This window comes from Thermobia domestica, chromosome 9, assembly GCF_964235325.1.
Source record: "Thermobia domestica chromosome 9, izTheDome1.hap1.1, whole genome shotgun sequence".
Taxonomy (NCBI): Eukaryota; Metazoa; Arthropoda; class Insecta; order Zygentoma; family Lepismatidae; genus Thermobia; species Thermobia domestica.
This window is the reverse complement of record NC_137462.1, coordinates 43,194,534-43,206,550: the sequence shown is the minus strand read 5'-3', so window position 1 is coordinate 43,206,550 and position 12,017 is coordinate 43,194,534. Positions and strand designations below refer to the sequence as shown.

Sequence of the window (12,017 nt, the reverse complement as noted above, 5' to 3'; positions counted from 1 at the left end):
TGATTATACTTCAGGTACACACAACTTCAACTCTGATCTTAACATCATACAAGCAACCTAACATTACCTATACAAAACCCTTAGATGTGGGCCTCAGTTCACAATACGCTGCCTGAAGCTGCTGTGACCAGTAACCAGACGAGAAACCTCAGTGTCGTCTGGAATTAAAGTTTCCCTTTATTTCCGAAAATGAACTGAAATCTAAGTTTTACGTCCCACGATTATGCCGGCTAGACTAAAGGAGACTGATGAGAGATGAGTGAAATGGTGGAATGAAGAAGTTGGGAGGAAACTATAGAACCCCGAGAAAACACACGAGCACGATGTTTGTCCACGACAAAGTCCACACGGCGCGAGCTGGGATCGAACCAGGGTCCTCAAGCACCGGAGGTGAACGCTCTACCACTGAGCCACCGCGCCCCCTTTATTTCTGAGATCCGGGAAGCTGCTGTGACTGCCCCAGTTACCTATCGCCTCTGATTACTTATCCATTAATTTGTATGGTTTAGTTTAATTTGATTTTGTTTCCAGTTTAGCGTCTCTTTCAGCAGCGAGGTTATATGAGATGTGGACCTACATCTTAACATGGAATCTGAACCACATACGCTCCTGTCGTTACATCGTCAGTGTGCACAGAAAAACAGAACAAAACTATTTCCTACGGCTTTCATTGATGAAAATAGCAGTCAAATGACTATCTTTATTTTTCTTTTATTGTCTTGCATGGCGGTGTGGACAATCTTACTGATGGTGGATAATAGGGATATTAATAACTGTCCACCCAGAGCGAAGTGTAAATGACGTATATGAAAAATCTAGATTCCGTTTAAGGAAATTATACAAATGTAAGGTATGTTGCAAAATTATGCAGAAGATGCAAACATGTTATGTAACTTTAGAAAACTTATGTCATGGATGGAATACACGATATGTAGAGATGGACAAGGAGAATATATATACAGATAGTTCACTCATTTCACGGCTAGGCAAACTGAAAAAAACAGCCAAAATACGATAATGACTATAGCAAAATGAAACGAACGCAATACAAATGCCAGTTCTATGAGCAATTGCGTAACACCATCTTGAACACCCGATCAAACATGCTGTCTAGCAGCGTTACATCAATTTGATTTCATGCAGCGATGATGGCATCCTGCAATTCGCAAACACTGTTGTACTGGGTACCGTTGGCGTATACTGAGCGACACATTTCCCATAGGTTATCCATCGCTTTTATGTCTGTGGAATTGGAAGGCCAAGCAAGGACAATCACGTCTTTCTCACGAAACCAATCCCTGGTGGTTCCAGCAACGTGGGCAGTAGCATTGTCCTGTTAGAAGATCCACTCGGGACCAGCAATTCGCGCGACAAATGGCAACAAATTGTCTGCAAGTACTGTTTGGTACGTGGTTGATGTCAGAATTTTAGAATATGCGAAGTTTGTAGTACCATAATAACCAAAGTCCTCCCATATTACAGACTCATCCGTACTGTCGCTTAGAGAACACTTGTTCCTCCTTCCGCAGTAGTACAGTCAGCCATCGGAACAACCCAAATTACATTTATTTTTGTCACTGAAGATGACACGACGCCAATTCTGCTTCCAGGTCACATGTGTTTTGGTCCAGACCAGCAGTCGCTCCTTGTGATGCACCGTGGGTCGTGGCTGACGCTTGTGTTTCTTATATCAGAGATGATTGCAGCATTTCACAGCTCTTGATAGGGCAGATTTATGTACATGAATGTTAGGGTCTCTTGCCAACTGTGTAAGAGATATTCCACCACAACTTAGCTTTCAAACAACTTGTCTTTCCTGTTGTGGAGTTAGTGTATGCGGCCTTCCTGATTAGTTCCTTACTCCATACCGCATCCCAAGTTTAAGAAAATTGTTCACGACACAAGCAGTCCGTCCACTTCGACATGCAATTTCATTAACATACCTTCTTTATATGCCACTATTTGCCCCTTTTCGCACTCAGACAATACTTTGTTACGGTCCATTACGCTTCTTACTCGCCACCTCACACAAGCGTCCTCGTCGTAGCACTCACTACCTTAACTTCTATCACTCGTTTGCTAAACATCTCGCATTCTCGTCCAACGCCCTCTATGTTCCGTAGCAGCGACCAAACTACGTGATATGCTAAACATGTCTGCGTTCGTATCATTTTACAACATTTCTCTTGGGCTATTATTCATTTTCGTTTCGCCCTGTCGTCTATACGTATCTATTCCTGCAATACCTGTTTTCGTGTAACAAATACAACAGTGTCACTTATTATACCTCTCATTTTCAGTTTCCTTTATGATCATATAATATGACGATATCTTGTACGGATCGTGTCATTTTGCAACGCACCTTACAATATACAAAATATAAATCTAAAGATGGTATAAGATTTAATCCTAATTACTATTGTTAGTATCATTGAAATTATAATTATATAGTACTAATATTACGTCAACTTAGTATACTGACCATAGATCCGGTTGTTAAACTATTTGAATGGCTCCACTGTGCAAAAGTTTGAGAAAGCTTAAACTAAGTCTAAATGGCTGTTAAGATGTTATTTAAAGTGTTAGGTCCTCTTTTCAAGTAAAATTGCTAACGTTTTTCAATCACTTATTCAAAATACATACACTTCCCACCGAAGAGTTATCAGTAGCATTCGATGGGTTAACCCACGCCTTCCACTTCTCCCGAAACTTAGCTCTCAATCCAACAAGGGGTATCAACTGATTCAAATCACTTTCTGTTAACAGCCGCAAAGCGGGTACATCGACGAGATTTTCTATTTAAAAAAATGAAATTAAATTTACATTTAGTCATACATACAATCAAAACAAACTAAAGTACACACACACACACATCTATTTATCTTTTATATATATATATATATATATATATATATATATATATATATATATATATATATATATATATATATATATCGGGTGTTCTAAAAATAGAGCCCACGGAACACAGAGCATTACTCTACAAGTCAAAGTAAAGCACAAAATATATATATTTGTATACTTTTGGAGTTATCGTCTGGAGTCACACATTGCACTATGTGCCAACGTCGCAAATAAAAAAAAACTAATTAGATCTATCCAGGGGCGGATCCAGGGGGCGATCGCCCCCCCCCCAGAAGAGGAAAATTTCTTATTTTATATATATAAATAAAAATCATCCCAAAGTTTGGAGCCCTTAAAAGTAGCAGTATGACAATCCACCGCCCTCCTCAGAAGTCGGTCCTGGATCCGCCCCTGGATCTATCAATCTATCAAATAGTTATATCGATTCTTTCCAGATGGCAGCTAAAGTCGATATTGACACTAGTATCACTTATTAGTGTAGTAATCGATTCAACTGCTTGTATTCATAGTGTAATGCTAATGGCTCCAAGTTAATCTGCGACGTTGCCACATTGTGAAATTTTGATCCCCATAGCGGCTGAAGGAGGCCCCGCAGGGCATTTCATCATACAACATTTTCGCTTTATTTTGATCTGTAGGAGAGTGATCTGTGGTCCGTTGGCGCCATGTTTAGAACACCCGAGATCTTATATTACATATATATATATATATATATATATATATATATATATATATATATATATATATAACCTTCTTTTTATACTGTTATTGCTATTTCACTTTTTTGAACATTCAGTTTGTTTCCTGCAAGTTCAAAACAGTTTGTAATTTATCTTTAGATATTACCTACAAGTTAATAGCGCAGAACATGTTTAGTAATATACTCACAAGCAGCAAAATTAATCCTGTTCATTTAATCACAAAAATAACCAATATAAAGGACGAATAGAAAACTGGAAGCAAGGTACCAGTGAGCAGAAAATTAGTTTTTTTTTTTTTTTTTTTTTTTTTTTGGTATAACGTTCCAAGATTGTGCTCTTTAGACTAAAGGAGGCGGATGATTAATTGTAAAGTCAAAGTAGTGAATGATCAAGGAGTGAATTATTGTGAAATCAAATTATTTGCTTTCCCAACAAAAATAGATTCTACATTGCCCACGTACACTAAAGGGAAACGCACTGGCCAGTAGACCAGAACGGGGGGTGTGGTTCAGTGAATATTGACATTATTCCTACGAATTCCTCAGTATTTGACATTCCTACGAATACAGCGTTTTGTGCACAACAATTGTCCCGGAACTCATATAAAGCGTATCACTTTTATTAGGGTGTCTGCATGCAACGATTTGATTGTTTAACTTCATTGGCGTAGTCCTTAAAGTAAAATGTATGAACATTTATGTTAATAGGATACAATGATGCATTCTATTTCAGAAAGAAAATAGCCAAATATTAAAAGCGGAAAGGCAAAAAAAGGTTAATCCAAGTCGGAGTAAACGAAACTAACGCTCTATGACGTAACATGGGAATCCTGAAATTCTTCACACCACACTTTCAACAATTTTAAAACAAATATATAAGGTACCATCTCTACTTCTAATGTACATGTTAAAAATTAAACAAAAATCAAAAACTCACAATACTCTACATAAATCCGGAAAACCCTCATGCTACACATGCGCACTGAAAATGCTCTGAAGCAATGACAAATGAGGTGTACGTGAGTGGTTTATGCTTACGCCACCACCACAGAAAACACGTATCATACATTAATATTACGTCAATCAACTGCAATAAAAAAATCTCATTACACAAGATAGGTTAGTTTGCAGTTTAGCATCCCTTTCAGCACAGACGGCATATGAGACGAACTTAACTGCTTAACGTCAGATCCTAACCATAAGACTTTCCACCGATAATTGAACTCAGGTCTTCTACAGCTAAGGTGCGGGCACTAATAGTATGGTGACGAGGAAGTTATACACAAGCGTGTTAACTCTACAATACCAATCAAAACCAGCCGTACTGTAAGTATGCGCTATCTGAAGATCAAACGTTTAGTGGAGCAGAAGAAATAATACAAATATATTATGTAAAGCAGGGCAAAGAGTTTTCTGGCCGTTTCTGATTTGTTAGTTGTATATTTCTTCGAGACATCTGGAACAAAGTTATAAAGAAACACCACTCAAAGTAATAGAACACAAAGAACCATTGTGGTTTCAGACTGCTTAAACTATCATTTATTAACACCATAACTAATTAATGTTGAATATCTTCACAAGAGTAAGTTCACAAAAGAGACTAATAAAACGTAAGATTATCAGTTTAACGTCTCACAGTTATACCAGGTAGGCTAAAGAAAACTGACGCTGACAACAAATGAAATAGTGAAAAAGAAAGTGGGAGGAAACTGAGAAAACCTACTCAAATGATGTTTGTCCAACACAAAGCCCACTTGACGTGAGCTGGGATCAAGCCAAGAATCCAAGCGTCAGAGAGCGCTCTACTACAGCTCCGCGGCACCCAAAACTGAAAACACAGGACAGTACATTTACTTAGAGTAACTGCTAGTCTATTTACTAATTATCTACACTAATGAAATTCACACATATCATGGAACTACTTATTTCACATCCCTCCAAAACCATCCCAATTACAAATTAGGCTTGCTTTGTCCACATGTTCGAAGTGTAGGCGGCTGAGCACGAAAGTAGGTAAGCAGCATACAGATCTACGAACTTATTTTATAACTACAGAGAAAATTCATGGAAACAAAAAGAAAATTGTTTTACGTACTGCTATTCTATGTAGGCTGAAGTTCACAAATGATTAATGAAAACCTCGAGGAACTCCACGGACAATATTGTCCACAACAAACTCGTGACGTTGGATAGAACCAGAATCACTCGCAACAGAGGTAAAAGCACTACCACTAAATAGGTAAGATAAGCTAGTGAATTATAAATAAGCCTTTATAGTGATCAAAGAAAGGCTGCGTTGTTTTTCTTGAGGTAACTCCCGTTTCCTCTCCCTTCATTATTCCCCTATTATCCATCTCACCATTCATTCATTAACATCGATCCTAATCGCAGGATATCAAACTCCCTGCAAATAATTAAAAACAATATTCTCGGGCAAATATTCTGGTAAAAGTAGCTATCAGTTTTCTAGAATATACGAAACGAATTTCATACAGAATTTCCCCACTTTCTTAGCTAGGATGGTAAGGAAGTCCTGTACTAAAACTCCGAGGAATGGACTGTCGCATGTACAGTACAATGTTCGAAAGTAATAACATTCGATTTTGTGCGAAGGTGTGTGAACAACTTTTATATTAGTAGCTGTATTATTATTCTGCACCGACTGCCTTACCAGCAGGAAGTTAATTCTACAATGGTATTCCTTACCCAAATGACATAGCTATGTTTCTTAATATTCTGTGCTAATTTTCATAGTGTACAAAATCATGAGATTAGGGATTGATTTTAAACACAATAGTAATAAATAATGATAGTAATTAATAAAACAAAATATCTAATTTGCGTACCTTGAAACGTGGAAAGTAACGATTGTAATCCCCAGCTTTCCAATAGAGCTTTGATTTCTCCACAGGAAGATTTGTCCATCTCTTTCTTCTCAAGCAATAATGGGATTATAATAATCAGTTGCAGTATAATACAAACCCACTAAGTTAATCATGAAGATAAAAGAATTTGTATTAAATATTAAATTGAATAAAATAGAATTCATTAGTTACAGACAAAGTTGTATCGAAAATCCCGTAAGTCAGAATCTGCTTGTATTAAATGGTAAATTTAAACGAACTACATTATACTACAGTAATAGTGACATCAAATATGTCATAAGATAACGAGTTCAGTAAAAGTATATATAGGGGGATAGGGGTATAACTGGAATTAGAGAAATCCATCTGTACATTTTAAAAATATATACAGGGTGTATCAGAAGCCCTCTACCACTCTAACCTACATGGATGAAGGTTTATTGAATGTGAGTTGGGCGATACACTCTAGACCCAGTGAAATACTTGAGAGTACAGGGTGAGGCATAAGTCTTAACACCCCTGTAGCACAGGAACGACTTGGCGTTCACACTTGATTCATGGTATTGTTCGTGTGGGAAATGGACCATAGTGCATGACATGTTGCCCTGGCGGCCATCTTGAAAGCCGCTATCTTGGATCCAACTGGATTTTTAAATGGGAAAGGGGACATGGGTATTGGCACGATCTCAATCTCAGCGAAACAGTGGTGCAGTCCATTTTCACTTACCGTTATTGATTAAGAAGTTATTGCGTCACAAAGGGTGCAAATTTGGCATTACAGCATATTTTTATCTGTTGTTCCAGGTGATGGAAGATGTCGCTAACAATTCCAGAACGAATCGAGACCGTGGAGAAGAGTTGTGGACGATCTGCCAGGGTGAATGTGGCTGAGTTTAATGCATCCCACCGAAAGGGGATAACATCTCATACGTAACAGTATTCAAGTTGTTTAAGTTCCATGAGACGGGCTCTGTGATCGACAAGGATCGTCGTATGGCATCTATAACAGGAATCAGTGATCCGTGCTACGATTGCTGCGTGTGAACAAGTGGCACCCATACAAGCAACAATTCCAGCAGCGGTTAACAGAGGGATCCGAACAGACTGGTGCCGTTTGCTGAATGGGCCACAGAAAGGTATGATGAGGACCCCATGTTCCCACAACGTGTTCTTTTCAGTGATGCATTATTTTTCGTTCAAGAAGAGGTCAATGAACAAAAGCATAGATACTAGAGTGACCCAGATTGACACCAAGACAGCAAAGAGATTGGTGGGGAAATGGCTATGGTGTGATGTGGAATCTGGGGGACGCATTATTGGACCGTACTTCATCCACGACACCCTGACTAGTGAGAAATATCGTGATCTGCTCGAGAATGAGGTTTTCCCTGCTCTCTTGAAGGAGGATTGATTTCCCCTCCTTTTCCCAGCAAGACGGGGCTACACCTCGCTATGCGTTATGTTCACGCCAATTGTTCGATAGACATTTTTCGGGACATTGGATAGGGCGACGGGAACCGATAGAGCGGCCACCACGATCTCCAGATCTTGCGCCGCTAGACTTCTTCCTTTGGGACCATCTGAAGAACCTGGTTTACCAAGAACCCATCCGTGATATCCACTATGTGATGCAGCGCCTTCTGTAATGTTGTGAAACCGTCGATCCGGACATGCTGTTGCGAGTCAATAAGGATTGGCAGATGCGTCTTGCAGTGCCTTGCTCAAGAAGGACAGCACATGTTGTAATGCCAAATTTTCCCCCTTTGTGACGCAATAACTTCAAGAACGATAGGTGAAAATAAACTACACGACTGTTTTCCTCAGATCGAGCTCGTATCAAATGATACCCCACATGCCCCCTTCCCATTTAAAAATCCAAAATTGGATCCAAGATGGCCGCCAGGGCAACAATGTCATGCAATATGGTCAATTACCCACCCGAACAACGTATACCATGAACCAAGTGTGAACGCCAACCGTTCGTGTGCTACAGCGGTGTTACCGCCTTATGTCTCGCCCTGTATATCATGCAGACGATCGCCATCTTGGATTCGCTACTTGAATTCCATAGAACATGAATTGATCAACGTAGGCCAGTTGAATGGCCTGCCCAATTATCAGACCTAACGCCACTTCATTTCTACCTTTGGGGATATGTTAAGTCTATGGTTTGTGCTGTAGACATTTGCAATCTTTGTCATCTGGAACAACGTATCGCAAATTTTACTCGATATTCTGCTTCGTGTCCCAGCAATTGCTCAGCGTGGACATGTGGAACAGGTAAACATATCTTTCAGTTGTCAATAACTTTTCACCAAATTAAGTTATATGAAATTTGATTGCATACTTGACAATCCATACACAATTCTAACTCATGGTCATGTACAGTATCACATTATCCACCTATTGTTAATAATAACACTTTTGAAATCTGGATAGCGGAACAAGATAGCGGCCGCGGCCGTCCGCATGACATACTTCTAAAAGTGTTCCCCTGGACTTAATGTGTATCGCCCATTCCACATTCAATGAAATTATATCCTTATAGATTTTAAAAAGGATGGTAAACTTTTAATACATCCTGTATATTATACAAAATAGTTCTATCAATAGTAAAGTCAAAAACACGTCATATGATTCGATGTTTCGAAGTAAACCTAATTGGTCCTTCTGAGAAGGACACTTCACTTTTTAAAGTTTAGTATCTTCTTCAGTAGCAAGGGTATATGAGACATGAACCTAGGAATGATAGAACCCGAATCACAATTTTATGTATACTCTACCAGCGAGAATCAAAGCTGTCACCAAGTGTACATACGCGGGCGCAATAGCCGTTAAACCAGTAGATAGTGCTATGTGAGGTACCAAAGCCTCAGATGCATATCCGCAGTGATTTACAGTTCATTTTGAATAACGGAAATGGTCTATTAAACGCCATCTTTACACGAGGCTGGATCGAGCCATAGATGGAGTGGGTCAGTGAGTCGTCGGTCAAGTGGGTGAAGATTTGTGAGTAGATTAGTAGGTCGTGGGTCATCAGGACGTGACCCACTGTGACCCACCACCCACCGTGACCCACCATTATCTTCCTTTTTCATTAGTTTCTATTTATTACCTGAGGTAAGTATATCTAAGTGAAAATGAACTTCAGCCACGTTTGGATATTGATATTTGTAATTGTAATAATAGCAATAGGACTTACTACTTGACATTCGAGACTAGCTGTGCGATTTTAGAAGAGCTGACTATTGGAATAAATATATTTTTAATCACCTGTAATATATGAATTATATACAAATTGAACATCTCAGGAGCCGTTGAACTTACTGAGAGCTGAAATTCAGTATATTAACTATTAAACAGAGCGTGTCCTAGCATCTATTGAAATTCTCTTTTAATGGGGATCGGCTACTATAGGTAGGAAATTCGTAGTGGGTTGATATGTAAAAATAATCGAAAACGATCGATATTAGTTGAGAAATAAATTGAGAAACTATTGAAAAACAAAAACTGCAGCGCTCCGCAATCGATATCCATTGCTTTCTATTATACTAATTGCTGAAGCTTATGTTTATTATATTGAGCGTTCAGAGCACTAGGCAATCGAACCATAAAATTGAGAAAACTAGACAATTTTTTTACTTTAAGCTTAATTACATGGAAATTTTAATTTTGTACGGCATGCTTAATTATATGGAAAATTTTACTCTGTTTCGTATTTTCCTTTACGTTGGTTTACTTTACCTTGATTTAAGATAACTTTCATTCTATTTTTCACTGAAAAGTATCTAATTCAACAAAGAAATAATTGTATATGATAAATTGAAATTCACCGTATGACCAACACTTCACAATTTTATATCATAAAGGTCTGGTCCATCGGTATTGTAACAGAGCGATACTTCAACGATTGACCAAACAAACTCGTAGAAATTCAAACTTCGATTAGTGAATTTCAAAGGCTTATTTTATTACAAGTGTAATCTTAGTAAAGTCTATGGAAACGAGACTGTGGATTATGAGGCAGAGTTGATGACAATGGGTTTTGGTGAGTGGTTGATCAGAGTGGGTCACGATGGGTGGTGGGTCAACTTTTCATTGACGCACACAATCTCTGGATCGAGCCACTCTTACCACGCACCAACGAGTTCTGTCAGTTTTCGAACGCCTTAATACTCGTATAAGAAAATTTCTATTTTCAAACAGGGTATTGGTAAACTTGACAGGCGAATAGCCTGGCTAACTATAAATTAGATAGCTATGTTGGAATGAATTTGAGCGTGAATTAAAACATGTGTATTTTCACTTTAGGGCGCAACAATGGGCAAGTTAAGCAAGAAGCATGGTATTGTATTTTCTTTTTACATACATTTAGCACTGTATTCTAATGCATCTGAAGTGGACAGATCTTTATATATAGGCTAAACATAAAAGTAAAAGAAATAGCAATAATGTAAATTACACACACAAGGTTAAATTTAGTTACATTTTGCATATTATATCTTAAATTTTGTATGATACCGTCATTAAAATAGTTAAGAGTAATTTTTATTACTTTGCAGTGTACGTAGAAACCATTTTATTATATATATATATATATACAGATGGTGATCAGAAAAATGGAAACACCTGTAGTTGGCAACACGTCAGGCGCAGTGGAACAGCAGTGTCCAGTGGCTGCAGCAGACGGAGGTAGTGTAAAATGGGAGACCTCTCAGATTTTCAAAGAAGGCAAATTGTTGGTGCGCGGTTATGTGGAGTGAGAGTGACGGCAGTGGCTACTGTGTTAGGTGTGTCGCGTGGGACAGTGTCGAAGGTGATAACGGCCTACACAACACGGAAAAACCACATCGGGGAAGCGGAACAGTGGGCGGAAGAAAATCATGAGTGACAGGTCACGCCGGGTATTAAAGCGCATTGTCACGCAGAACTGTCTTGTGACTGCGGAGCAAGTGACGGAGGAACTCAATCAGCACCTCCCCCACCCTGTTTCGACAATCCCAGTCCGCGGCGAATTACATGACATGAACTTACGGGGTCGTGTTGCACGGGCCAAACCGCTCATCAGGGACCATAACGCTTTCGCACGCCGCAAATGGTGCAGTGACCATGCAACTTGGACCGTTGAGGACTGCAAACGTGTGATATAGTCGGATGAGTCATCCTTCACCCTATTCCCAACCATGGGCTGTGTTTGTGTGTGGAGAACGCCCAAAGAAGCTTATGATCTGCAGTGTCTCCGCCCAACTGTGAAACATGGCGGCGGCTCGGTGATACTGTGGGCCGCCATATCATGGTTTTCATTGGGCCACTGGTCACACTTAGCGGACGAATCACTGCCAACTATCATGTCGCAATTTTAGGAGACCACTTGCATCCTATGGTCCGGATGTTGTTCCCGGACAATGACGCCATCTTCCAGGATGATAATGCACCCATTCACACAGCTGGCGTTGTTGCAGCGTGGTTTGAGGAACATCGGGATGAAGTTCAACGCCTCCCCTGGCCCGCCCAATCCCCAGATCTCAACATAATTGAACATCTGTGGTCCGTCTTGGAAACACGACTCC

General features: G+C 39.4%; 1 protein-coding gene and 1 long non-coding RNA gene across 9 annotated transcripts in view; one reads left to right on the top strand and one right to left on the bottom strand.

Moving 5' to 3' along the window:
- LOC145694617 (uncharacterized) overlaps positions 1-12,017 on the top strand; it is a 122,985-nt gene that overhangs the window by 69,447 nt on the left and 41,521 nt on the right. The window lies entirely within an intron of this gene.
- The window catches only part of LOC145694615 (uncharacterized), a 33,368-nt gene that overhangs the window by 10,037 nt on the left and 11,314 nt on the right, over positions 1-12,017 (bottom strand). For 3 of the 7 annotated variants that reach the window (XM_081771010.1, XM_081771014.1, XM_081771015.1), the window contains exon 2: positions 2,644-2,795. The exons of 1 other annotated variant lie outside the window; for it this stretch is intronic. In XM_081771010.1, coding sequence (XP_081627136.1) covers positions 2,644-2,795 — 152 coding nt within the window. Of the gene's footprint in view, positions 1-2,643; positions 2,796-6,429; positions 6,569-12,017 lie in introns of all 7 variants that reach the window. 3 more of the 7 variants (XM_081771012.1, XM_081771013.1, XM_081771011.1) reach the window with 2 other exon arrangements.